The sequence below is a fragment of the Notechis scutatus genome, chromosome 8, assembly GCF_049901735.1.
Source record: "Notechis scutatus isolate UNSWTSFEM ecotype Mainland chromosome 8, rNotScu1.2, whole genome shotgun sequence".
NCBI lineage: Eukaryota > Metazoa > Chordata > Lepidosauria > Squamata > Elapidae > Notechis > Notechis scutatus.
The window spans coordinates 24973375-24998017 of NC_142016.1; the positions used below are offsets into that span (position 1 = coordinate 24973375).

Genomic DNA, 24643 nt, shown 5'->3' on the forward strand with positions numbered 1-24643 from the left:
GGGGCCAGTCAGAGGTGGGATTTGCCGGTTCTCCGAACTACTCAAAATTTCCGCTACCGGTTCTCCAGAACTGATCAGAACCTGCTGAATACCACCTCTGCTTTACAGCTCTCTCTAAGCAGTTTACTGAGTCAGCCAATGGCCCCCCCAACAATCTGGGTCCTCATTTGACCCACCTTGGCAGGATGGAAGGCTGAGTCAACCTTGAGCCTGGTGGGATTTGAACTGCCATATTGCAGGCGGCTGGCAGTCAATAGAAGCAGCTTGCAGTACTGCACTCTAACCACTGCGCCACCAAAGCTCATCATGTAGGCTTCTCCCAACAATTTGCAAATAATATAACAAATAATCCAATCCAGATGATATTCAGCTGGGTGGTTTTTTTTTAAATAATAATCCATTCCAGATGATAATCAGATGGGTATTTTTAAAAATATGGAAAATCAGCACTGGGAGACTGGGAATGGGCCAATTTTATAGCTTTGTGTGAATTATGAATTCACCAAGGCTGGCTGGTGAATTGTGGGTGTTGAATGAAGTCCACCAGTCTTAAAGTGGTCAAGTTCGGAGACCCTGATCTACGTTGTAAGATGCTACCCTATTTCAGTGTCCTAACCAAAAGATGCCATTTTTATCCTTAGATATTTACAGTTGCTGGAGATCTTTCCTAATAAACTTCGTAATGAAACTTCCTTTTCTTCTCTTTCTGCTTCTGTTCTCCCACAACTGGTCCATCTCAGGTGGAGCCCAACACAAAACTGTTTCCCGCCGTTGTCGCTCTCCCAACAAACCAGAATGTCATGCAATTTGAACTGGGCAAACTGAAGGTGAGGCCTTTCCCTGAAGCTGCACGTTGGGGGGAGAAAGAAAAACCAATATTGCTCCTGGAATAATGAAGGAATCCCACTTGGATCAGGGTGGGTTGGAAATATTATATGCTGTCAGAGTGTTTACAGTGTGACTACAATTGTGAGACAACCCAGGAGCAAAACACAGGATACAGAGGCCTTGTCTTTTAACAATGGTTTATATACAAGACTGCTATATACATACATACATGTGTTAGCCAAATACCAGGCAAGCAATCAATCTTCAACTCTATAATGGAGATAGAACACAAGGAGAGAGAGAGAGATATTCCCTCTCATGGCCTCCCTTATATAAGCTTCTTAAAGCGGCAGTACCCTGTTGACTCATCACCTTGGCTTATTGCCTTGTAGCAACTGGTCAGCTATTAAATCTTCATTACATTAACATATGCAGATTAGTTAATTAACAATTTTCTTTTGCTTTTCCAACTCCTTGCGGGACAGAATATTATGCCAATATCAGCTGCCATGTTCCGGAGCGAGCGGAAAAACCCGGAGCCCCAGTGCCCACCTCGCCTTGCCATTCAAATGCTGGCCCCCATGACTTGGAGCCGTATGCCCAATGAGTTTCTACGGGTGGATGTTGCTCGCTTTAGCGACCGTCATGGCTGGATAGTTGAATGCCTGGAACCAAACATAATGATGGCTCTCCACATCCCAGAGGAAAACCGGTGAGAATGTAATAGTCTTCTATTTCACTTCACAGAAACAGGCTGACACCTCCAGGGTGAGGATTTGGTGTTTCCCAACCCGACCTGGGTGGGGGATTCTGGGAGTTGAAACCTGCAGGGTCCCAGATAAAGGAAGACCATTGGCTGAGTTTATGGTTCTATCACTCAGAGGAGTGTGGTGGAATGATGTTGGGAAACTCTCAGCCAGGCATAGAGGAGGAGTCCAGCAGGGAAGTAGCCTTGAGTCCTTGCGCACTGCAAGAGGCCTGACCTCCCCCCTTAAGCTCCATGAAACCTTATCTGGTGGCTCCCAAGGGAAAGCAAGCATGGAGAGATTCCTGTAATATAGTTCAAACATAATAAAGTTGCTGACGTGGTACAATGTAGTCTGAAATTGTAGGAGGGAGAGGCTCAAAGAGGCAGTGGAGCTGGGTGGAATGTGTCGGCAGATAGGAAAAGCCTTCTCAAGCAATCCACAGGGTATATCTAATAGTTAATGCAGACATTTGCTTTAGTCTGGCAATATTCTGTCTGTAGGTGAACAACAATACAGAACCTACTCCACATACCATTCTTGGTTCTTTGGCATTGACAGAGAAAGAACAGTTATAATTATGTTTTTTTAAAAAAAATATCCTCTGAAGATATTTAATATTTAGGCTTGCACCTGCTTGCCTAATTTAGCAAAGGGAGGCCTCCATTGATCGATGTAGTTGCTGAACATTGGGAGATGGAAAATGTTCTCCAATTAACAAATGGTTCCACTTTGTAACACCGTGCCAAACTTGGAACTTCCTCTCTTCTTTGTGATGACCCAAAGGGGCGTGGCACAAAGGCAACACAGTCACATAAGAAAGAAAAGTCCCTTTTATAATCTCCAACTTTGCCCCCCAATGTCCTGGTTAGCTTCGGCTAGAGAAAAACTCTCCCAAGAACAGTTTTTAAGTGAAGGAAATTCAGTCCGAAAACAAAGTACATACAAACTGTAAATAAAAATCCACGCAAACCAGGCTGCGGTAATTAACTTGACAGGGCAGGAGAAGGAATTGCAGACTTGAAAGGCCAGCAAAACAAACACAGTGGGAAGACGCCAGAAACCCAATAGCAGATAACTCATGATTTCCTCTCAGCAAATTTGCTGCGCGCAGCTTCCCTTTTTAAACACTGTGTTCCCAGCTGAAGCTAGTGAAGGGAATCAGGGCCCTTTCCTCCCCCGTAAGTCACGCAACTCACGTTGCTCCCTTCTCCGTTCCTCCTTTTATGCCCTTGGATGAAGAGGGGGTGGGCCTGGATCTTCCTCTGAATTCCCTCTGCCTTGGTCTACCTCTCCCCTGCTCTGCCCATCCACACTTTGCCCTTCCCCAGTTTCTTCCACAGCCATTGGAGCCACACTCCCACTCCCTGTCAGTTGCTCGGCCTCCCCCTCTGACTCAGATTCCAACAGGGGCATGACACTCTATAACTCTCAAACTCCCCCCCACCCATCCCTCTTTCAGGTGTATAGACATTCTGGAATTGTCCGAGCGCCAAGACCTGTTGACTTTCCATTCCCATAGTCTGAAGTTGTACTGTGCCGTGTGCGCTTTGGGCAACAACCGAGTGGCCCATGCCTTGTGCAGCCACGTGGACGAGTCACAATTGCTTTACGCCATCGAGAGCAACCATCTTCCAGGTCTGCTGCGTAGTGGCTACTACGACCTCCTTATCGGCATGCACCTGGAGTCGGCCAAGCGTTCCCGTCTCATGATGAACAGTGAGTTCATTGTCCCCATGACGGATGAGACCAAGACCATCACGCTGTTCCCGGATGGCATGAAGAAACCCGGGTTGCCCGGGGTGGGGATGAGCACCTGCCTGCGCCCTCCGCTCCACTTCTCTGACACCTGCTTTGTCAGCACCAGCTCTGAGCTCTACCAGCTGAGTCCTTCCATCCCGCTGGATGTGCTGAAGGTGAAGGCCATCAACATGCTGACAGAGGCTGTCCAAGATGGAGGGCAACATACCCGTGACCCCGTCGGGGGTAGTGTGGAGTTCCAGTTTGTGCCCGTTCTGAAGTTGGTCTGCACCCTCCTCATCATGGGTGTGTTTGGGGACGAAGACGTGTGCCATATCCTCAAGATGATTGACCCCAACGTCTTTGGAGAATCCAAAGAGGAGGAGGAAGAAGTTCCAGGGGATGCTGAGGAGGGGGCAGGGGAAGGGGAAGGAGAAGACCAGGGCTATGTGGATGAGGAGGAGGAGGAGGAGGAAGCAGGAGAGGAAGAGGAGGAGGAGGAGAAAGAAGCTGGAGGGGAGCAGAAGGAAGAAGCCGAAGAAGGAGAAAAGCAAGAGCTGAAGGCCATTGAGGCTGGAGAAGCTGAAGCCAGAGAAGACGAGGAAGGACTGGAAGAAGGCCTACTGCAAATGAAGCTTCCGGAATCAGTCAAGTTGCAGGTAAAAGAAGGAGCTTTGAGATTTCCCTTCGTTTCTTTCAATTCCTCCAGCTGCACCCTTCAAATCCTTGAAGGGGACTTGTGCAGAAGAAAGAAGCTACATATATCCGTGATGGCGAACCTATGGCACACAAGCCACAGGTGGCATGCAGAGCCATTTGTGCGGGCACATGAGCCCCAGCCAAACTTACCTGCACTGCACATGCGCGCGCCTCCCAGCTTGTTTTCGGCCCGTTTGAGGCCTTCTTCGGCCTCTCAGAGGCTTGAGGGAAGCCTCTGCAGCCTCAGGAGGCTGAAAAACGGGCCTTCTGGAAATACCGGAAGTGACCAAACGGGCCCATTTTTCGGCCTCCAAAGGCTGCAGAGGCTTCCCTTGAGCCTCCGGAAGGCCGAAAAAGGCCTGAAATGGGCCGAAAATCAGTTGGGAGGCATGCGCAGTGCAAGTAAAGGGGAGGCGGGGTAGGTGTTGTGCGCACATGTGCAAGGGGGGGCGCGCATGGCATTGTGGATCCTGGCACGCACATGCTTTCGGCACACCACAACAAAAAGGTTCGCCATCGCTGACATATATCATCTCAAAACAGAATAACAAAATAACAGAGTTGGAAGGGACCTTGGAGGTCTTCTAGTCTGCCCTCCTACTCAAGCAGGAAACCCTATACCCTTTCAGACAAATGGCTGATGTTCTAGATAGAACTAGAAGATGGGGGTCAACCTATTCTTCAAAGCCCCGAAAATAGGACAAGAAGCAATGGGTGGAAGCTAATCAAGGAGAAAAGCAACTTAGAACTAATGAGAAAATTCCTGACCGAACAATTAGCCAGCGGAACTGCTTGCCTCCAGAAGCTGTGGATGCTCCAACACTGGAAGTTTTTAAGAAGAGACTAGATAACTATTTCTCTGAAATAGTATAGGGTTTCCTGCTTGAGCACAGGGGGTTGGACTAGAAGACCTCCAAGGTCCCTTCCAACTCTGTTGTTCTGTTAAGCTAGGTGCTCCTCTGGAGGCATCTCTGGATCATCATCCTGTCCAACTCACTTTGCACTGCGAAACCTTTGAGAGTGTGATGACCCAAAGGGGTGTGGCACAAAGACAACCCAGTTAGATAAGCAAGAAAAGTCCCTTTATTATCTCCAACTTTGCCCCCAATGTCCTGGTTACCTTCTGGCTGGAGAAAAACTCTCCCAGGAACAGCCTTTAAGTGGAGGAAATTCCGTCCGGAAACAAAATACATAGAAACTGTAACTAAAAATCCACACAAACAAAGCTGAAGTAATTAACTTGACAGGGCAGGAGAACGACTTTCAGACTTGAAAGCACGGCAAAACACACACAGTTGGGAAGACGCCAGGGACACAGATAAGCCTCAAAGATACCAGATAAATTCACGATTTGCTCCCAACAATTTGCTGTGCGCAGCTTCCCTTTTTAAACACTGTGTTCCCAGCTGCAGCTCATGAAGGGAATCAGAGCCCTTTCCTCCCCCGTAAGCCATGCAACCCACATTGCTCCCTTCTCCGTTCCTCCCTGCGTGCCCTAGGATGAAGAGGGGGGTGGGCCTGGGTCTTCCTCTGAACTCCCTCTGCATTGCTCTACCTCTCCCCTGCTCTGCCCAGCCGCACTTTGCCCTTCCCCAGTTTCCTCCACAGCCAACGGAACCACACTCCCACTACCTGTCAGCTGCTCGACCTCCCCCTCTGAATCAGATTCCAACAGGGGCATGACTTTCTTTCTTAATCCCTTCCATCCGACTCTGGCAGCTCCCTCCACCTTCTCTCTGCCCATCTCCTTCCCTCCTCCTCCTACAGATGTGCAACCTGTTACAGTTCTTCTGGGACCGCGAGCTGCAGCACCGCGTGGAAGCCATCATCGCTTTCTCGGAGCGCTATATGGACAGGCTGCAGACCAACCAACGGCAGCGTTACTCAACACTGATGCAAGCCTTCACCATGTCGGCTGCGGAGACTGCTCGGCGCACCCGGGAATTCCGGTCTCCTCCCCAGGAGCAGGTATTGGGCGGGGCTTATGGGGATGGGGAGGAGCCAAAGTGAAGTGGAGGGGAGAATCACTTAGTGGTAGAACATACAGAGGTGTTATGTGCGTCGGCAATGTCTAGGTTTAGGCGTTTGAAACTCTGGGAAGGGCTAGTAAGTGGTTGTTTGAAATCCAGGACAGTTGGATAACTTGCTACTAAATGCGGAACTGGGGAATTCCAGTTTAGGGTTTAAGTTTAGATTTAGATTTCGATTTAAATTGATTATTTAGAATTAGATTTACATGGATGATTTAGTTTTAAATTTAGAATTAGATTTAGATTGATGGTTTAGATTTAGATTTGGATCGATTATTTAGATTTAAATTGATGATTTAGAATTAGATTTGGATCGATTATTTAGATTTAGATTGATGATTTAGAATTAGATTTGGATCGATTATTTAGATTTAGATTGATGATTTAGAATTAGATTTAGAATTAGACTTGGATGGTTTAGATTTAGAATTAGATTTAGATTGATGGTTTAGATATAGAGTTAGATTTGAATCGATGATTTAGATTTAGATTTAAGATTTAGATAGATGATTTAAGAGTTAGATTTAGATGGATGATTTAGAATTAGAATTAGATTTAGATGGATGATTTAGATTTAAGATTTAGATATAAGTTTAAGATTTAGATTTAAGATTTAGATTTAGATTTTATAGGCTGCCTGATTCCCACATAGCTAGTCCTTGACTTACAATCATTCATTTAGTAACTGTTCAATGTAATAATAGCCCTGAAAAATTCAACTTATGACCACTTTTTGCACATATGACCATTGCAGCATCCCCATGGTCAGTTGATCAAAATTCGGGCTCTTGGCAACTGGCATGTACTTATGATAGTTTCAATGTTCCCTGACCACGTGATCACCATTTCTGGCCTTCCCAGCCAGCTTCCGACAAGCCAGAATGCTCTTCTCCTAACAGATCAACATGCTGCTACAATTCAAGAATGGTGCCGATATTGAGGATTGCCCGGTACCTGAAGAGATCCGGGATGAATTATTGGAATTTCATACTGATCTGCTAGCCCATTGCGGTAAGACCCTGGAAGCTTGAGGGGCACCTATCAACTCAAAAGTAGAGAAGGATATGGCAGACTTTGGGACACAATTCTGGAATTCTGGACCACTTCGAACCAGAGGGAAATTGGGAACAAGCTCGTTCAGAAAAATATATCCATCTGAGAGAACAGGGGTGTCTCCACCACCTTGGCAACGTTGACTTGTGGACTTCAACTCAAAGAATTTTGGGAGTTGAAGTCCACAGGTTGTAAAGTGGTTAAAGTTGGAATTCTGGGAGTTCTGGGAGTTGAAGTCCATGGATCTGAAAGTGGTTTAAAATTAGAATTCTGGGAGTTGAAGTCCACTGGTCTTAAAAGTGGCTAAGGTTGGAATTCTGGGAGTTGAAGTCCAAAGATTGTAAAGTGGTTAAGGTTGGAATTCTGGGAATTGAAGTCCACAGGTCTTAAAGTGGCTAATGTTGGGATTCTGGGAGTTGAAGTCCACAGGTCTTAAAGTGGCTAATGTTGGAATTCTGGGAGTTGAAGTCCACAGGTCTTAAAGTGGCTAATGTTGGAATTCTGGGAGTTGAAGTCCACTGGTCTTAAAAGTGGCTAAGGTTGGAATTCTGGGAGTTGAAGTCCACTGGTCTTTAAAAGTGGTTAAGGTTGGAATTCTGGGAGTTTAAGTCCACTGGTCTTTAAAAGTGGTTAAGGTTGGAATTCTGGGAGTTTAAGTCCACAGGTCTTAAAGTAGCCAAGGCTGGACATCCCAATGTAGAATCAATGGTACCCAGATCCCTTTATTGTAGTTTGAATCTTAGTTTCCACAATGATCTCATTCGTCCTACTTTAATATCCTTTCCTGGGCATTCAGACAGAGTTGGATTTTGCTTCATCCTGCCTCCAGTGTCCCCTGTTATCAATGTTTGCACTCAGGAGCTTGGCATCTTTTCTCTACAGGAATCCAAAGCGAGGGGGAGGAGGAACAGGAAGAGGAAGATACTTCCTTCCACCGGCGGTTGATGAATTTGGTGGAGAAGGTGGTGAACCTTCGCAAGAAAAAAGAAGAAGGGCAAGATGAGCAGCCTCCGGAAGAGGAACCAAAACCAAGTAGGTATCCCCCAAGTGGTGGAGGGGAAAGAGAGTGATGGAACCTAGGGCCTTCCAAACCTTGTGAGATCCAGTTCGCATCGGTCTAATCATGTGTGGTCAAAGTTCTAACAGGAGAGCGCTAACCGTCATGGAGACGGGTTGGTGAAGACCAATTGAAGAAGTTCTGAAGGTTCATCCTGGTTTCCCTGCTCTCTAGGCACATTGCAAGAGCTGATCTCCCACACGATGGTCCATTGGGCCCAGGAGTCCTTCGTCCAGAACCCAGAGCTAGTCCGGTTGATGTTCAGCCTCCTCCATCGGCAGTACGACGGCCTCGGTGAGCTTATCCGTGCTATGCCCAAGGCATATACCATCAATGCCAACTCGGTGGAGGATACCATGAGTCTGCTGGAGTGCCTGGGGCAGATCCGCTCGCTGCTCATCGTTCAGATGGGGCTTGAAGAGGAGAACCTGATGATCCAGAGCATTGGGTAGGTGTGTTTCATCTCCTGTAGCTTCTTGAACAGGTAGATGCCTTTCACGGTGAAGCTGCTTCATAGGCTCCATATTTACCACGTTTCTCAAAATTCCAAGCGACGTTGTTTTCCTGCTTCCTTGAAGCCCCTTCTAGCTTGAGATGCTTCAAATTGAATTGGGACCCTCCCCAGAAACTTGAGAGCCCCCTTTGCAAGAAGACATGCATCGCTCTGAGATGGTTGATGGTGACCCCTAACTACAGCAACCGCAGAGTGTAAATTCAGATGTTCCTCAAGCTCTTGCCCTGCTCCTTGACCTAAAATGATCTCCATACTTCCAAAATTATCCTCAGATTTCCTTTAAACCATTGCCACTTTCCACCCAACATACTTAAACCTTCAGCTTCTGCAGTTGATCTTCTCCAAATACCTTGGACTGCAGGTCCTCAAACTTGCAGCCAAGAGTCTAGAGTACATCCAGGAGGCATTGAAGTTGTAGTAAGGTCATGTAACAATAGTAGCTCTTCCCTAAGACCCAACTTTCGATCCTCCCCCTGCGAATTCTCATCCCAGTTGTGCCTGTTGGGTTGAGAGGGGTACGGTGGCCTAGAGGTGGAGCTCTCGCCTCCACAATCAGGAGGCTGTGAGTTCGATCCTAGGTAGAGGCAAATATTTCTCTCTCCGTGGACAAAAAAAACTCCGCCTTGGTAACAGGAAGAGCATCCGGCCAGTAAACACTCAGCTCCATTCAGTTGCCCAGACTCCACCCCACTGCAAGGGATTATGGGGTCATTAAAAGAAGATACACCTGTTGGGTTGAGGGTTTCAAGTTCTTCCTTTCCCATCCTCACCTCCTCCCTCTGCTCCGAAGTCCAACTGTTGCTTCTCCCTGTTTTTCTTGGCTAGCAATATAATGAACAACAAGGTCTTCTACCAGCACCCCAACTTGATGAGGGCACTGGGCATGCATGAGACTGTCATGGAGGTGATGGTGAACGTTCTGGGAGGAGGGGACTCAAAGGTAAGGGGCCTTGTCTTTTGGCCAGTCAATGCTCTAGTGCCCCGTAGGGTCCCCGTTCTTGGAAACTGAGGCGCAGTCTGCATGATTCACCCCTGGAGGTTTTTAAGAGAAGACTAGACACGACTTGCCTGAAATGGCATAGGGTCTTCTGCTTGAGCTGGGGGTGGACTAGAAGACCTCCAAGGTCCCTTCCAACTCTCTATTCTAATAGTGATATCTGGGCCACATTTTTCAACATTTCCCCATTTAAAAATAAATAAATAAGGGAAAAACATCTCCTGAGGACATTTCAGACAGAGTGTTCTCTCCTTGCTGGGTTGTCGACTCTTTCCTTAAAAACCTTTATATTTGGTACAATTTTAAGTTAGAACTAGACAACGGGTGTTCCTTTGGGTCATTGTTTCAGCGGCATTTCCTTTCCTAAGCAGAGAAACAGAAAGACCAAGGGGCAGGTGGTGGGAGCCGGAGCAACTTCTGACCTCTCCATTGTGTTTGCTTGTGGGAATCTGGCAAGGACTATTGGAAATCTCCCCTTCCCTTCCCAACAGGCGGATAAGTGGGAGCGGGGGAATTGCTAGACTGGCTGGGAAACTGTCACAAAAGTAGCCCAGCCACGCAGAAGCAGCCAGTAGCACTCAAATAGCCACAATGTCCCCAAATTTCATCCACTACGGGAGGTCGTGGGTTTTGGATTTTGGATACTTTCCACAAGATAGCGCATTTGAGATATCTTGGTTCAAAAAAAAATCTTGCCCTACGCTGCACCATTTCACCCAGGTATAAAGTTCGTGACAGTGAGAACTTTAGTATGTATCTTGTGGAAAATGGCTTGAGGGTACAGGCGCACCTCCAAACCATCCAGGAAACTCCCTCTCGTCCCCTAATAGGAGATCCGCTTCCCTAAAATGGTGACCAACTGTTGCCGCTTCTTGTGCTACTTCTGCCGCATCAGTCGCCAGAACCAACGCTCCATGTTTGACCATCTCAGCTACCTGCTGCAGAATAGCGGGATCGGGCTGGGTGAGTTGCTGTGCTCGGGGAAACGGCATGGGTTGTGCAACGGAGACGATCAAGACCAGGGATGATCGATACCCTATGAAGGATACTGACTCCTGCTAGAGAGAGCAAAAAGCCAGTGGGTTAGCGTTGAACCTGTTTTGGGCCTCGGGATATAAACCCATTTTTTTTCCGCATAGTTTGAAATATTTTATTGGGGTTTTGAAATTTGCTTGGAAGTTTGATGCAGGGGAGAGTGGTGTGATCTTAATGCCCTGTTCTCAGGTGGGAGTGCCAGGTTGCTCCAGCCTCTGGAGCACTGATGGACCTCCCTCCTATCATCCACCCACCCATCATCTATTGCTTCCTTCCTTCTTCTTCCTTCCATCCTCCCTTCCACCCTTCTTCCATCCATCATCTGCCATCTATCATCTACCACCTACTCCTTCCTTTGTTCTTCTCTCCCTCCCTCCCTTCCTTCCTATCCATCCATCCATCCATCCATCCATCTATCTATCTATCTATCTATTTATCTATCTATCTATCTATCTATCTATCTATCTATCTATCTATCTATCTATCTATCTATCCTTCTTCCCTCCCTTTCTTCCTTCGTTTCTCTCTCCCTCCCTCCCTCCCTTATCCATCCATCCATCCATCCATCCATCCATCCATCCATCCATCCATCCATCCATCTATCTATCTATCTATCTATCTATCTATCTATCTATCTATCTATCTATCTATCTATCTATCTATCTATCATCTATCATCCCTATCTTCCTTCATTTCTCTCTCCCTCCTCCCTCCATCATCTGTCATCATCTACCATTCCTTCCTTCCTTTCCTTCTTTCCTTCCTTCCTTCCTTATCCATCCATCCATCTCTCTCCTCTCTCCCTCCCTCCCTCCCTCCCTTCCTTATCTATCTATCTATCTATCTATCTATCTATCTATCTATCTATCTATCTATCTATCTATCTATCTATCCTTCTTCCCTCCCTTTCTTCCTTCGTTTCTGTCTCCCTCCCTCCTCTCTCCATCATCTGTCATCATCTACCACTCCTTCCTTCCTTTCCTTCTTTCCTTCCTTCCTTATCCATCCATCCATCCATCTCTCTCCTCCCTCCTTCCCTTCCTCTCCTCTCCTCCCTCCCTTCCTCTCCTCTCCTTCCTGCTCTTCCAGGCATGCGAGGATCCACACCCTTGGATGTGGCTGCTGCTTCGGTCATCGATAACAATGAACTGGCCCTGGCTTTGCAGGAACAGGATCTGGAAAAGGTAGCACTGCTCAGTTAAGAAGATGCCAACATGCAGGGATGAGTGGCAAAGAATATCCCACTCATATCCTAGATCTAGAGGCTGAAGGAGGCCTCAAGGCTTCCTGCTCAGAGCAGGAATCCCAGTGGAGGCACCTCAGACTCATGATGTTATCTAGCTGGGTCACTGTCCTCCTCCTCCTCCTCCTCTTCTTCACAAACCCTGATCCCTTGATGATGTTACCTAACTGGGTCATGAAATGTCTCTAAGAAAACTGCCAAGTTCAGAGTGCACCCAGGACCTCGTAGTTCAATCTTGAACCTCAGAGATTTTCCTTTCTACCTTCATTCAGTCTCTGATTATAGTCGGGATATTCTGTGGATAGGCCCTTCTGTTGTCATAAGGCGATGATTATGAAGTGGTTCCTTCAATCAGTTCTGCACGCTTTAATGGATTTGCTTTGATAGGAACTCCGTGGAGCCCAGTGGAAATCTTGAGATTTTTTTTCTCTCCTCACCTCCATAGGTAGTGACCTACCTTGCTGGCACAGGCCTCCAGAGCTGTCCCATGTTGCTCTCCAAGGGATATCCTGACATTGGTTGGAACCCTTGTGGAGGCGAGCATTACCTGGATTTCCTGCGCTTCACCGTCTTCGTCAATGGTGAGTTTGGTGGCCAAAGTGGTCACATATGGAGACAGGTTGGGCATGTCTTCTAGTTGGAGTCACTAAAGAAGGATTCAGGGAACACAATTCTACAGCTCACCCTTCCAGAGTACATGGCAGCTAAGTAGTAGTACATTTGTCTGTCCATCCATCCATCCATCCATCCATCCATCCATCCATCCATCCATCCAAGCAACCATCCAAGCAACCAACCAACCAATCAACCATCCATCCATCCATCCAACCATCCATCCATCCATCCATCCATCCATCCAACCATCCATCCAACCAACCAACCAACCAACCAACCAACCAACCAACCAACCAACCAACCAACCAATCAATTATCCAGCCATCCATCCAGCCAAGCAAGCAAGCAACCAACCAACTTATGTAGCCAACCAACTCATTCTTAAGTGACAACAACATTTTAAAATAATCGTTGAAAATCCAGCACATAATAAAATCAGTTAAAGAATCCCACCCCAATGGCAGCTTCAATACACTCAAAGTAGCCATTCGATGGGCTTCGTCTCCATTCAGAGTCCCCAGGCCCGCTGACAAAAGTATATTTTTAGGGCCCCCGGGAAGAGCAGCAGGGTGGGGACCAACCGTACCTAGGGAGTGATGATGGTCTACAAAGGAGGGGCCACTCCCAAGAAAACCCTTTTTCCTGGTCCCACTGGATGACGATCCCTAATCAATGGGACCCATAACTTGCTCTGCCTTACCGATCCTGGCGGACCAGGTTGATGTCATAGGGGACAAGTGGTCCTTCAAATAACCTTATCACCTCCATGTTGCTTTTCTGGGTTCCTGGGGTAATCGGTTGGTCCCATAGGTCTCCCTCAGGTCCTTCTCCTTCCATAGGTGAAAGCGTGGAGGAGAACGCCAATGTGGTGGTGCGCCTGTTGATCCGTCGCCCTGAGTGCTTTGGCCCGGCCCTGCGTGGGGAAGGAGGCAACGGCTTGCTGGCAGCCATAGAAGAAGCCATCCAGATCTCTCAGGATCCCGCCCGGGATGGGCCTACCGTCAAGAAAGATCGCCGAAGGGAATTGTGTGTGAAGGGAATTTCTGGGAGGTGGTGGGAGGAGAAATCTGTTGTGTAATTTGGAAGGTCTTCTCTTGTTCGACCCAATATGATTCTGGTTTGGTTTGGCCAACTTCCTCCTTGTTTTTCTGTTCTCCCCATCTCTTTCTGGCCTGATAAGTTTTTAAGAATTGAGAACTTCTAAGGGATATTTGGCATTTGTAGCATTGTGAATGGACCCTGACGAGCTGCCAGCTACTCTGTCTTTCGCACTAGAGTGACTGGGAGTATAGTTGCAGTTCCATTCTTTGTTTTTACACTAACGGTTTTTAATCTGTCTTTACGCCTCCTGTGATCACCTTGTCATTTGGACTGGAGACATTGTTTTCTTGTTTATTTATTTTATTAAGTTTAAATGCCACCCATCATGCTGTCATGGGACTGTAAAGTGCCTAAAGGTAAAGGTTCCCTTTGCACATCCATGCTAGTCATTTTTGGCTCTGGGGGCAGTACTCATCTCCGTTACAAAGCCGAAGAGCCAGCGCTGTCCGAAGACGTCTCCGTGGTCATGTGGCCGGCATGACTAAACACCTTCGAAGGTGCACGGAACGCTGTTACCTTCCCATCAAAGGGGTCCCTATTTTTCTACGTGCATTTTTACGTGCTTTCGAACTGCTAGGTTGGCAGAAGCGGGGACAAGTAACGGGAGCTCACTCCTTTACGCGACGCTAGGGATTTGAACCGCCAAACTGCCGACCTTTCTGATCGACAAGCTCAGCGTCTTAGCCACTGAGCCACTGCATCCCTGTGTAGGGTGCTTACTGTCAACTAAAATATTGGTCTTTTTAGTTGCCAACAGAAAGGGAGTGGGGAAAGCAGTGCATTCCATAAATGGTTCAGATAATTGCTAGGCTGCCGAAGCTGTTGGCACACAAGATTATTACTGGAGAGCATGATTGATGACTCTTGGCTATGGATGTGTCCCTTTGGAGAATATACATGCAGGGGGTGGGGGGAAGACCAGGGTCAAAGGGGAAATGAATGATGTGCCTTAGAGTCGGCTGCACCCAGGTTACGCTGACATGGTCACTCCTAATAAATCAAATTTTTTTTAACTCTGAGAGATGCAGCTAGAGACATGATTTGAGTGGGCGTGGATTGTCAGAGCCTTGATCCTTACAATGTAATAAAACAATATTTTAAACCGTAACATTAGAATTAACAAAGGTAGGGAGGAATACACAATGGAGTGGAGGCGGGATCTCCTATTTTAATCCACTAACCCCTTTCAAAATGGCACACCACCGTAAGTAATGCTTCTCTCTCCCACTCCTCTCTTTTTTTGCTCTCTCACTCCCAGGTTTGGGGGAGAAGAAACGCACGAGGAGTACAGGGTCCACTTGGGCAACGCCATCATGTCCTTCTATGCCGCCCTCATTGATCTGCTGGGACGCTGCGCCCCTGAGATGCACGTAAGGGCCCCCCTCTCCCCTTCACTGTCCTACCCCTTGGAGACGGAAGGAAGTCCGCTCCCCCAAATACAGGTCGTCCTTGACTTAATGATTGCAGTTGAGCCCCAACATTTTTGTGGTTAAGTGAGGCAGGTGTTGCCAAGCGTCCAAATTTTGATGGCGTGACGGTGCTGCCGCGGTCAGAAGTGTGAAAAATGCCACTGTAACTTTGAACGGTGAAAACATCTGCAAGAAAATAACCAAGCTCAAGAGAGCACTAAGGACCCCACAGTTCTCCTCCTCCTCCTCCTCCTCCTCCTCCTCCTCCTCCTCCTCCTCCTCCTCCTCCTCCTCCAACAAACCCCACTCCCTTCTAGCACTGATGTTGTTACCTAGTTGTGTCATGCAATGTCTCCAAGCAAACCTCCGAGCTCAGAGAGCCTCACAATCTTCCTCCTTCTCCTCCTCCTCCACTTTCTCCTTCTCTCCACAAACCCCACTCGCTTCTAGCACCGATGATGTTACCTAGCTGGGCAATGAAACATCTGCAAGAAAACTTACTAAGTTCAGAGAGCACCAAGGACCCCCTCATTTCAACCCCAAGCTACAAATATTCTCCTTTATTGGCCCGGTTATAAGTCAAGGACTACCTGTAATGCATTCGCAGGACTTGACCCCTCATTTCAACCCCAGGCTACAAATATTCTCCTTTATTGGCCCGGTTATAAGTCAAGGACTACCTGTAATGCATTCGCAGGACTTGACCCCTCATTTCAACCCCAAGCTACAAATATTCTCCTTTATTGGCCCGGTTATAAGTCAAGGACTATCTGTAACGCATTCGCAGGATTTGGCCATGGCAACATCTCACCACCCACTGATTCCCATCTCTTGGCAAACGGCCCTCTCTTCTCTAGCTTCCTTTTGCCTCCCAGGCCTTTGCTTGGACTACATGTTAGAGCAGAGCTCCCCAAACTTGGCCACTTTTAAGACTTGTGGACTTCCACTCCCAGAATTCTCCAGCCAGCTATGCTGGCTGGAGAATTCTGGGAGTTGAAGTCCACAAGTCTTAAAAGTGGCCAAGTTTGGAGACCTCTGTGCTAGAGGCTCACCCTGCCTCCCTTCTTGTCTTCCTCTCTGAGCAGCTCATCCAAGCTGGGAAGGGGGAAGCCCTCCGGATCAGAGCCATCTTGCGTTCCTTAGTGCCCATCGAGGACCTGGTTGGAGTCATCAGCCTCCCGCTGCAGATCCCTTCGTTTGGCAAAGGTACGGTGGCCCTTTGGGCAGCAAAGTATCCCTAGGAGGTTCTACTTCCCGCTCCTAGACTTAGTTCATCTTGGTATCTACTGCCCATTTATGGTGGAACCGTCGGCTGAAGGGGAGGTGCCCTACTAGGTGGAGTGAAGAGAGATTCCAGCATAGAGTCCACGTGGGCATGAAACATCAAAGATCAAAGTCTTAGGTCTATATATCTGCCGTTTCCCAAGCAAAAGCTGGGAAGATTCTTGTAATGTAGGCGATCAGCAATAAAATGCCTGTTTCAGCCTATCCCACGGGTTGATTGTGTAGGAAAAGAGCGGGCCGAGCTGGAGGACTCAGTTCAGTGTGTTACCACTTAAGAGTCGTTACATTCTCACAAGCGCTGCAAGTCCAACCCCTCTGGAATTCCACTGACCCATATCTGGTGCCAATGAAGTATTGAACTTTAGTCGACTAGATTCCCGTCAGGCGCAAAGGATCAGGGCCGTACACTGAGTGGCAGTTCGTAAGATGTATTGCTCAAATCTATACACAAGAATCTGATCAACTGAAGTTCAGTGGTAAATTGGCGCTAGACAAGTGTCAGTGGAATTCAAGAGGGGTTGGATTTTTGACTTGTTTGTGGCAACGTAATGACTCTAAGCTAATGGCACACTTAACTCCGCTCCCCAGCTCTGCCTGTTCTTCTCCTGTATTTTGTGTTTGATACCATTTGACATTCACTCCTTGGAAAGGCTGCCTTTCCCTCCTCTTTAAAGCTGCTACCCTCATTTCCATCTCCTCTTGATTTATAATCTGCCCTTCCCGCTCTAGATGGCAGCGTCATTGAACCCAAGATGTCCGCCAGCTTTGTGCCTGACCACAAGTCACCCATGGTGTTGTTTCTGGACCGTGTGTACGGCATTGACAACCAGGACTTCCTCCTCCATGTCCTGGAAGTGGGTTTTCTGCCTGACATGAGAGCTGCAGCCTCCTTGGACACAGTAAGTAGCTTGGGGACAGGATGGTATCATCACCATGACAACATTCAAGCTCTACTCATAGGATTTAGTCTGGCAAGATTCTGTCTGTTGGATGCAAGGAAATTTAAAACAAAACAAAACTGAACCTTGGTTGGATTGCTCTTTGTTCTTCCAGGGTTTTAACCTGACAACTCTGAAAAGGTGGATTGGGCCATGATGTGCCTTGGTCATGCCTTGTCTCTCTTTCTCTCTCCACCAAATGTCCTTCATGGCTTCTGTTCCCCACAGGCAGCCTTTAGCACCACAGAGATGGCCCTGGCCATGAACCGCTACCTCTGCCTGGCTGTGATGCCGCTCATCACTAAATGCGCCCCTCTCTTTGCTGGCACTGAGCACCGGGCTATCATGGTGGACTCCATGCTGCACACCATCTACCGGCTGTCTCGCGGTCGCTCTTTTACCAAGGCCCAGCGTGACGTCATTGAAGAGTGCCTCATGGCGCTGTGCAAGTAAGGAGAAGAATGTAGTAGAAGGAGTGGTAGAACCTGGGGCGGCATTAAAAGAGGAATCAGCCTAGAATCCCTACGTGGTCACAAGCGGACTAAACCCAACCTCCCTTGAATTCTGTTGACCCTTATCTGACACCAGGTAGATGCTAGCCATTAGTTGAGAAGTTTCACATACATAGACCCTTTAGCAATAAAATAGTTTGATTGGACCTTCACATGTGGACCTGGTCTTTCACGCCGGACAAAGCATCAGAAGTTTATGGATCAGCTCAGACATTCCTGCACCCTGGCAGCTTCTTCTGTGTAGCTTGGCCCTCGAACATGAGGACTTCCAAGTTCCTCTCCCTCTTTCTCCTTAACTTCTTTCCAGATCCAAACTTTCCTACTTAAAAGGAATTGGGAACCCGTTCTGTTTTTTTTCCCCCCATCCTTAGCCAATAAGGATATTTTTTTAAAAGGGGAAATCTTAGAGAGACACACAGGAAGTGATGGAAAACAACGTAACGCGGCCATCACTTGAAATTCTGCCATTTAGACTAGGGGCTGTCAAACTCAAGGCCGGGGACCCAGATCCAGCCCATGGGATGCTTAGATCTGGCCCAAGGGACAGCAAAGGACCGCCCCATGGTGCCTCTGCCGGCGAAAACGGAGTTCGGGAAGGCCGCGAGTGCTCGAGCCGCCACAAGCCCCCTCCCCGATATGAGTGACATTGAGCTGGCCACACGCACCCTAGCCACGCTCACCTGCCCCCCCCCCGAGAGCCCCTGATGCGGCCCTCCATGAAATCAAGTTTGACACCTCTGATTTAGACCTCACGGTAGCATCACCTGGAGGCAACCGAATCACCAGCCCAAAGGAGAAACCCGTCATTCTTTTTTGTAAAATACGCTTTTGGCTCTGCTTACTCATTGCCCCGATTGCCCTTCTAGGTATATAAGGCCCTCCATGCTCCAGCATCTTCTCCGCCGGCTGGTGTTTGATGTGCCCATCCTTAATGAATTTGCCAAAATGTCTCTCAAGGTAAGAAACCATTGCCGTATAACCACATTAGGTAAAGGATTAGCAAATGCATTGCCGCAGCAGGCCAACATCCCATGCTTGGCTGCTGTGAAGTTAGATTATTATTTTTTTGTATGGGTTGTATATGTGCATATTACCGTATGAAACGGGACACTCTGCCTGGTGTAGCCCTCCCCAGTCTGGTCCTTGTTTCCCCGAAAATAAGACCCTATCTTATATATTTTTTTGCCACCAAAAAGGTACCAGGTCTTATTTTAGGGGGGATGTCATTCACTGACTTGTGCACGTCGCCCCACCGCACCCCCCGGCCTCCTTTTTGCCCTCAGAGGCCTTCAAGAACTTCTGCGGCTGGCAAGGCTTTCCTGAAGGCCTCTGCATCCCATAATAGAGCTCTGGATCGATCCGGAGCTTTCTTATCAGCTACAGAGGCCTTCAGGAAAGCCTTGCCAGCCTTGCCGGTTGCAGAAGAAATGGGCCGGCAAGGCAGGTGTCGGGGTGTGCGAGGCCTGGCTAACAATATCCAAAGGTAAGTAGTAGGGCAGCTTAATTTTTACCCGTCCACTCTTGACTGGGCGGGATCTTAATTAGGGCTTATTTTGAGGGTAGGGCTTATATTAGACTCTTGTAAAAAAAATCAAGCTAGGACTTACTTTCAGGGTAGGTCGTATTTTCAGGGAAACGGCATAAACATCCTTCCTGCTTATGACATGTTACCTTTTCTATTCTCCATCCAGCTGTTGACCAACCATTATGAGCGTTGCTGGAAATATTATTGCCTTCCCACTGGTTGGGCCAACTATGGGGTCAGCTCGGAGGAGGAGCTTCACCTGACACGGAAACTCTTCTGGGGCATCTTTGAGTCGTTGTCCCATAAGGTGAGCAGCGTGCTTATCCTTGTAGGGGCTTTGTGGGTCAGCCAAAATAGGCTTTGCGGTGACCTAGAACAGGGGTCTCCAACCGTGGCAACTTTAAGACTTGTGGACTTCAACTCCCAGAATTCCCCCGTCAGCATAGGGAAGTTGTCTGAAGTTTGCTTCCTTCTAGGAAGCAAACTTCCTTCCTTTGTACAATTAGGTGCCATCAATCTCTCGGCCATTAATGTTGAGCTCCAGGCATCCGATGGGAAGCATTACTGGAAATGATAGCGGAATTTTGAAAAGAAAAATAGCAGAAATATTCTTGGTGAGAGGGAGCATTTCAACAGATGGTATTGCCTGACTGAGCGTCTTTTTCTGTCTTCCCATTCTTCCCCTGTTCAGAAATTTGACTCCGATCTGTTTAAGCTGGCCATGCCCTGCTTGTGTGCCATTGCTGGCGCCATTCCTCCTGATTACGTGGATGCCAGCTATTCTTCGAAAACTGAAAAGAAGGCTTCGGTGGACGCCGAGGGCAACTTTGACCCCAAACCTGTGGAAACACTAAAGTGAGTGAGATTCACAGGAGAAAATAGCAGTAGCCCTTAGACTTGTATACCGCTTTTCGGTGCTTTACAGCCCTCTTTAAGCGGTTTACAGCCTCTTCCCCGCAACAATCTGGGTCCTCATTTTACCGACCCCTAAAAGATGGAAGGCTGAGTCAACCTTGAGCCTGAGATTCGAACTGCCAAATTGCAGTCAGCCGGCATTCAGCAGAAGTAGCCTGCAGTACTGCATTCTAACCACTGTGCCACCAACCTTGTCATTCACATTCCTTGATCGGCTATGTTTTTCAACAAGATGCTTAAAAGGTTATTCTCATCCCTCTGCTTTGTAGTTTCTACCGTAGACAGCAGGATTGGTAAGGATAATGAATTTGGGTGACTGTAACCAGAAAGCTAAATATGTATTTTGTGTATTAGTAAAAAAAACCAAAAAAAAAACCTGCTTTTTTAATCTCACCTGGTTTGTGGTCCGGTTGGGTATTCCTGCCTCCTCTCTTGATTTTGTTCTCCTGCTGTTCAAGGTCCCAAATTTGCTTCTTCCTCAGGGGAGCATCGTGTTCTTGGACTGGAAAAGAACCTTGTGGATCTGGAAAGACATCAATGAGCTTCCTGTCCTTCCAATTTCCCTCTCCTGCAGTGACAGAGCAGGATCAGAACTGGTCCATCCGTTGGCTATCCCTCCACTCTCCTCTCTCTTTCTCCTTTCCTTAGTGTCATCATTCCAGAGAAGCTGGACTCCTTCATCAACAAGTATGCTGAGTACACGCATGAGAAATGGGCCTTTGACAAGGTAAGAGCCCTTCACACAACCTCTCTAGATCCCTGAGATCTGATCTGCCGGCTTACTGGTGTCCTGAGCAAGTGCTTCCCGCTCCCTGGTTGGGCATAGAAAAGCAGATATATCCCGCCTTTATTATTTTTATAAACAACTCAAGGCGGTGAACATACTTACTATGCTTTCCTCCTCTTATTTTTCCCTACAACAACAACCCTGTAAGGTGGGTTGGGCTGAGAGAGAGAGAGAGAGACTGGCCCAAGGTCACCCAGCTGGCTTTCATGTCTAAGGTGGGACTAGAATTCACCATCTCCTGGTGATTGGCCCCACGTCACCTGGCTGGCTTTCATGCCTAAGACGGGACTAGAATTCACCATCTCCTAGTTATTGGCCCAAAATCACCTAGCTGGCTTTCATGCCTAAAATGGGACTAGAATTCACCATCTCCTGGTTATTGGCCCAAAGTCACCTAGCCAGCTTTCATGCCTAAGATGGGACTAGAACTCACCATCTCCTGGTTATTGGCCCAAAATCACCTAGCCAGCTTTCATGCCTAAGACGGGACTAGAACTCACCACCTCCTAGTTATTGGCCCAAAATCACCTAGCTGGCTTTCATGCCTAAGATGGGACTAGAATTCACAATCTCCTGGTGATTGGCCCCAAGTCACCTGGCTGGCTTTCATGCCTAAGACGGGACTAGAATTCACCATCTCCTAGTTATTGGCCCAAAATCACCTAGCTGGCTTTCATGCCTAAAATGGGACTAGAATTCACCATCTCCTGGTTATTGGCCCAAAGTCACCTAGCCAGCTTTCATGCCTAAGATGGGACTAGAACTCACCATCTCCTGGTTATTGGCCCAAAGTCACCTAGCCAGCTTTCATGCCTAAGACGGGACTAGAACTCACCATCTCCTAGTTATTGGCCCAAAATCACCTAGCTGGCTTTCATGCCTAAGATGGGACTAGAATTCACCATCTCCTGGTGATTGGCCCCAAGTCACCTGGCTGGCTTTCATGCCTAAGACAGGACTAGAATTCACCATCTCCTAGTTATTGGCCCAAAATCACCTAGCTGGCTTTCATGCCTAAAATGGGACTAGAATTCACCATCTCCTGGTTATTGGCCCAAAGTCACCTAGCCAGCTTTCATGCCTAAGACGGGACTAGAACTCACCATCTCCTGGTTATTGGCCCAAAGTCACCTAGCCGGCTTTCATGCCTAAGACGGGACTAGAACTCACCATCTCCTAGTTATTGGCCCAAAATCACCTAGCTGGCTTTCATGCCTAAGACAGGACTAGAACTCACCATCTCCTAGTTATTGGCCCAAAGTCACCTAGCCGGCTTTCATGCCTAAAACGGGACTAGAACTCACCATCTCCTGGTTATTGGCCCAAAGTCATCTAGCCGGCTTTCATGCGTAAGGTGGGACTAGAACTCCCAGTTTCCTGGTTATTGGCCCAAAGTCACCCAGGCGGCCCTAAGTCGGGACTATAACTCAGTGTCTCCTGGTTTCTAAGTACTATGTCTCACAATCTCCTTTTTCCACAGATTCAGAATAACTGGTCCTTTGGGGAAGCGTTTGACGAGCAGGCCAAGACCAATCCTATGTTGCGCCCTTATAAAACATTCTCTGAAAAGGTAGAGTTTCTTCACTCCATTCCTCCCACCGGAAATGGGCCCGAGGATTGCCTGATTTCCCCCAGGTCCAAGCAGGAGTGGAAGGCCAATGTGACATTGGGAGACCTTCCAGAAAAAGAAAAGAAAAGATATTTACCACCTGTCTCTTTTTCCTCCCTCCTCATACAGGATAAGGAAATTTACCGGTGGCCCATCAAAGAGTCTCTGAAGGCCATGATTGCTTGGGAGTGGATGGTCGAGAAAGCCCGTGAGGGCGACGAGGAGAAAATGGAGAAGAAAAAAACCCGCAAAGTCTCACAGACAGCCCAGGTTGGTTTCTAGAACGTTCCTTGCCGCCCATTTTTCCTGACTATGCCGCCTTCCTATCTTAGCTACTCCCAGTTTCCAGGTATATAATTACTCTAAATCAGTGTTTCTCAAACCTGACCACTTTACAGTGTGTTGGACTTCAACTCCCAGAATTCCCCAGCCAGTATGGCTGGCTGGGGAGTTCTGGGAGTTGAAGTCCACACATCTTAAAAAGTTGTCAGGTTTGGTAGCGTTGTCCTGAGCTATTAGCTGTTGTCCTTAACGTTGTCCTTAGGAACAGCGATGGTTCCTTGTGAAACTATAAAAATAAACTTTTAGAAGAAAAGTTGTACCAAACTGTTTTGCTTCAGGCCTTTCTGCATGATGCGCAGCGCACTCTTTAGATGTAAACGCCAAGGTTATCCAGAAAAGCAGCACCACAACCGACAAAACAGCCTCCTCAGAACCTGAGTCGAGATCTCGCTGTGTTGTATAAAAACGACAGTGAACCCCACTACCTTCTAGCACTGATGATGTTCCCTAGTTGGGTCACGAAACGTCTGCAAGAAAACTGCCAAGCTCAGAGAGCACCAAGGACCCCACAGTCCTGCTCCTCCCCCTCCTCATCCTCCTCCCCCTCCTCATCCTTCTCCCTCCCTCCTCTTCTGCCACACTTCACTCCCTTCTAGCACTGATGATGTTCCCTAGTTGGGTCACAAAACGTCTGCAAGAAAACTGCCAATCTCAGAGAGCACCAAGGACCCCACAGTCCTGCTCCTCCCACTCCTCCTCCTCCTCCTCCCCCTCCTCCTCCTTCTCCCTCCCTCCTCCTCTCCACACACCCCATTCCCTTCTAGCACTGATGATGTTCCCTAGTTGGGTCACAAAACGTCTGCAAGAAAACAGCCAAGCTCAGAGAACCCCAAGGACACGCCTCTCCCCAAATGAAATTAAAATTTAAAAAATGAACAGGTGGTAGAATCAGGAATCTGGAAGGTGGGATCAGGGAGATCTAGCTAGGAAAACAAACCCAGCAAGAGAAGGATGGGGACAATGGATGTGAAGCGTGCCTGTTCCTCTGTTTTCCTTCAGGTCTACGATCCCAGCCATGGTTACAATCCTCAGCCACTAGATCTATCTGTGGTGACCCTTTCCAGAGAATTACAGGTGAGGATATCTGTCTAGGATCTACCAACTGCATTCAGGCAAATAATCTGAAGGCCAAACAAATAACCCAGTCGACGGGGTTCCATCCTTTCGGCCCGGTTTCTTTCACCGTGGAAACATTTTCTAGCCTCTCCCCTCAGAAGTTAACTGAGGCTTAGAAGTTCCCTTAAACTTACCTCAGTTGCTATCATCATCATCTACTTTTAATGACCCCATAATCCCTTGTGGGGTGGAGCCTTGGGCCACTGAATGGAGCCGATTGTTTACTGGCCAGATGCCCTTCCTGTCGCCAACGCGGAGTTATATTCAGCAGATGCATTCTCATTCCAGAGAGAGAAATATCTGCCTCTCCCAAGGATCGAACTCACAGCCTCCTGATGGTGAGGCGAGACCTCCACCTCTAGGCCATCGCGCCCCTCTCCCGACTAGCCCCTATAATTCTATGTAAATTAGGATTAAGTTGGCCAATCAGAGGGTCCTTCCTATCTACCCTACGAGTCTCTCTCTCCACAGGCCATGGCGGAGCAACTGGCGGAGAATTACCACAACACCTGGGGACGCAAGAAGAAATTAGAGCTGGAAAGCAAAGG

General features: G+C 47.9%; 1 protein-coding gene and 1 long non-coding RNA gene across 2 annotated transcripts in view; one reads left to right on the forward strand and one right to left on the reverse strand.

The window, feature by feature from the left end:
* Positions 1-24643, forward strand: part of RYR1 (ryanodine receptor 1) — a 149245-nt gene that overhangs the window by 59196 nt on the left and 65406 nt on the right. The window contains 24 exon segments of the mRNA XM_087971211.1: positions 741-827; positions 1314-1540; positions 3037-3973; positions 5781-5981; positions 6943-7054; positions 7979-8128; positions 8328-8601; positions 9493-9607; positions 10495-10627; positions 11789-11883; positions 12388-12523; positions 13397-13583; positions 14917-15028; positions 16153-16273; positions 17081-17250; positions 17518-17738; positions 18668-18758; positions 19493-19633; positions 20018-20181; positions 20890-20968; positions 22509-22598; positions 22767-22907; positions 23979-24053; positions 24567-24642. Coding sequence (XP_087827337.1) covers positions 741-827; positions 1314-1540; positions 3037-3973; positions 5781-5981; positions 6943-7054; positions 7979-8128; positions 8328-8601; positions 9493-9607; positions 10495-10627; positions 11789-11883; positions 12388-12523; positions 13397-13583; positions 14917-15028; positions 16153-16273; positions 17081-17250; positions 17518-17738; positions 18668-18758; positions 19493-19633; positions 20018-20181; positions 20890-20968; positions 22509-22598; positions 22767-22907; positions 23979-24053; positions 24567-24642 — 4135 coding nt within the window.
* The window catches only part of LOC148129980 (uncharacterized), a 264545-nt gene that overhangs the window by 50210 nt on the left and 189692 nt on the right, over positions 1-24643 (reverse strand). The gene's annotated exons all lie outside the window — the stretch shown is intronic.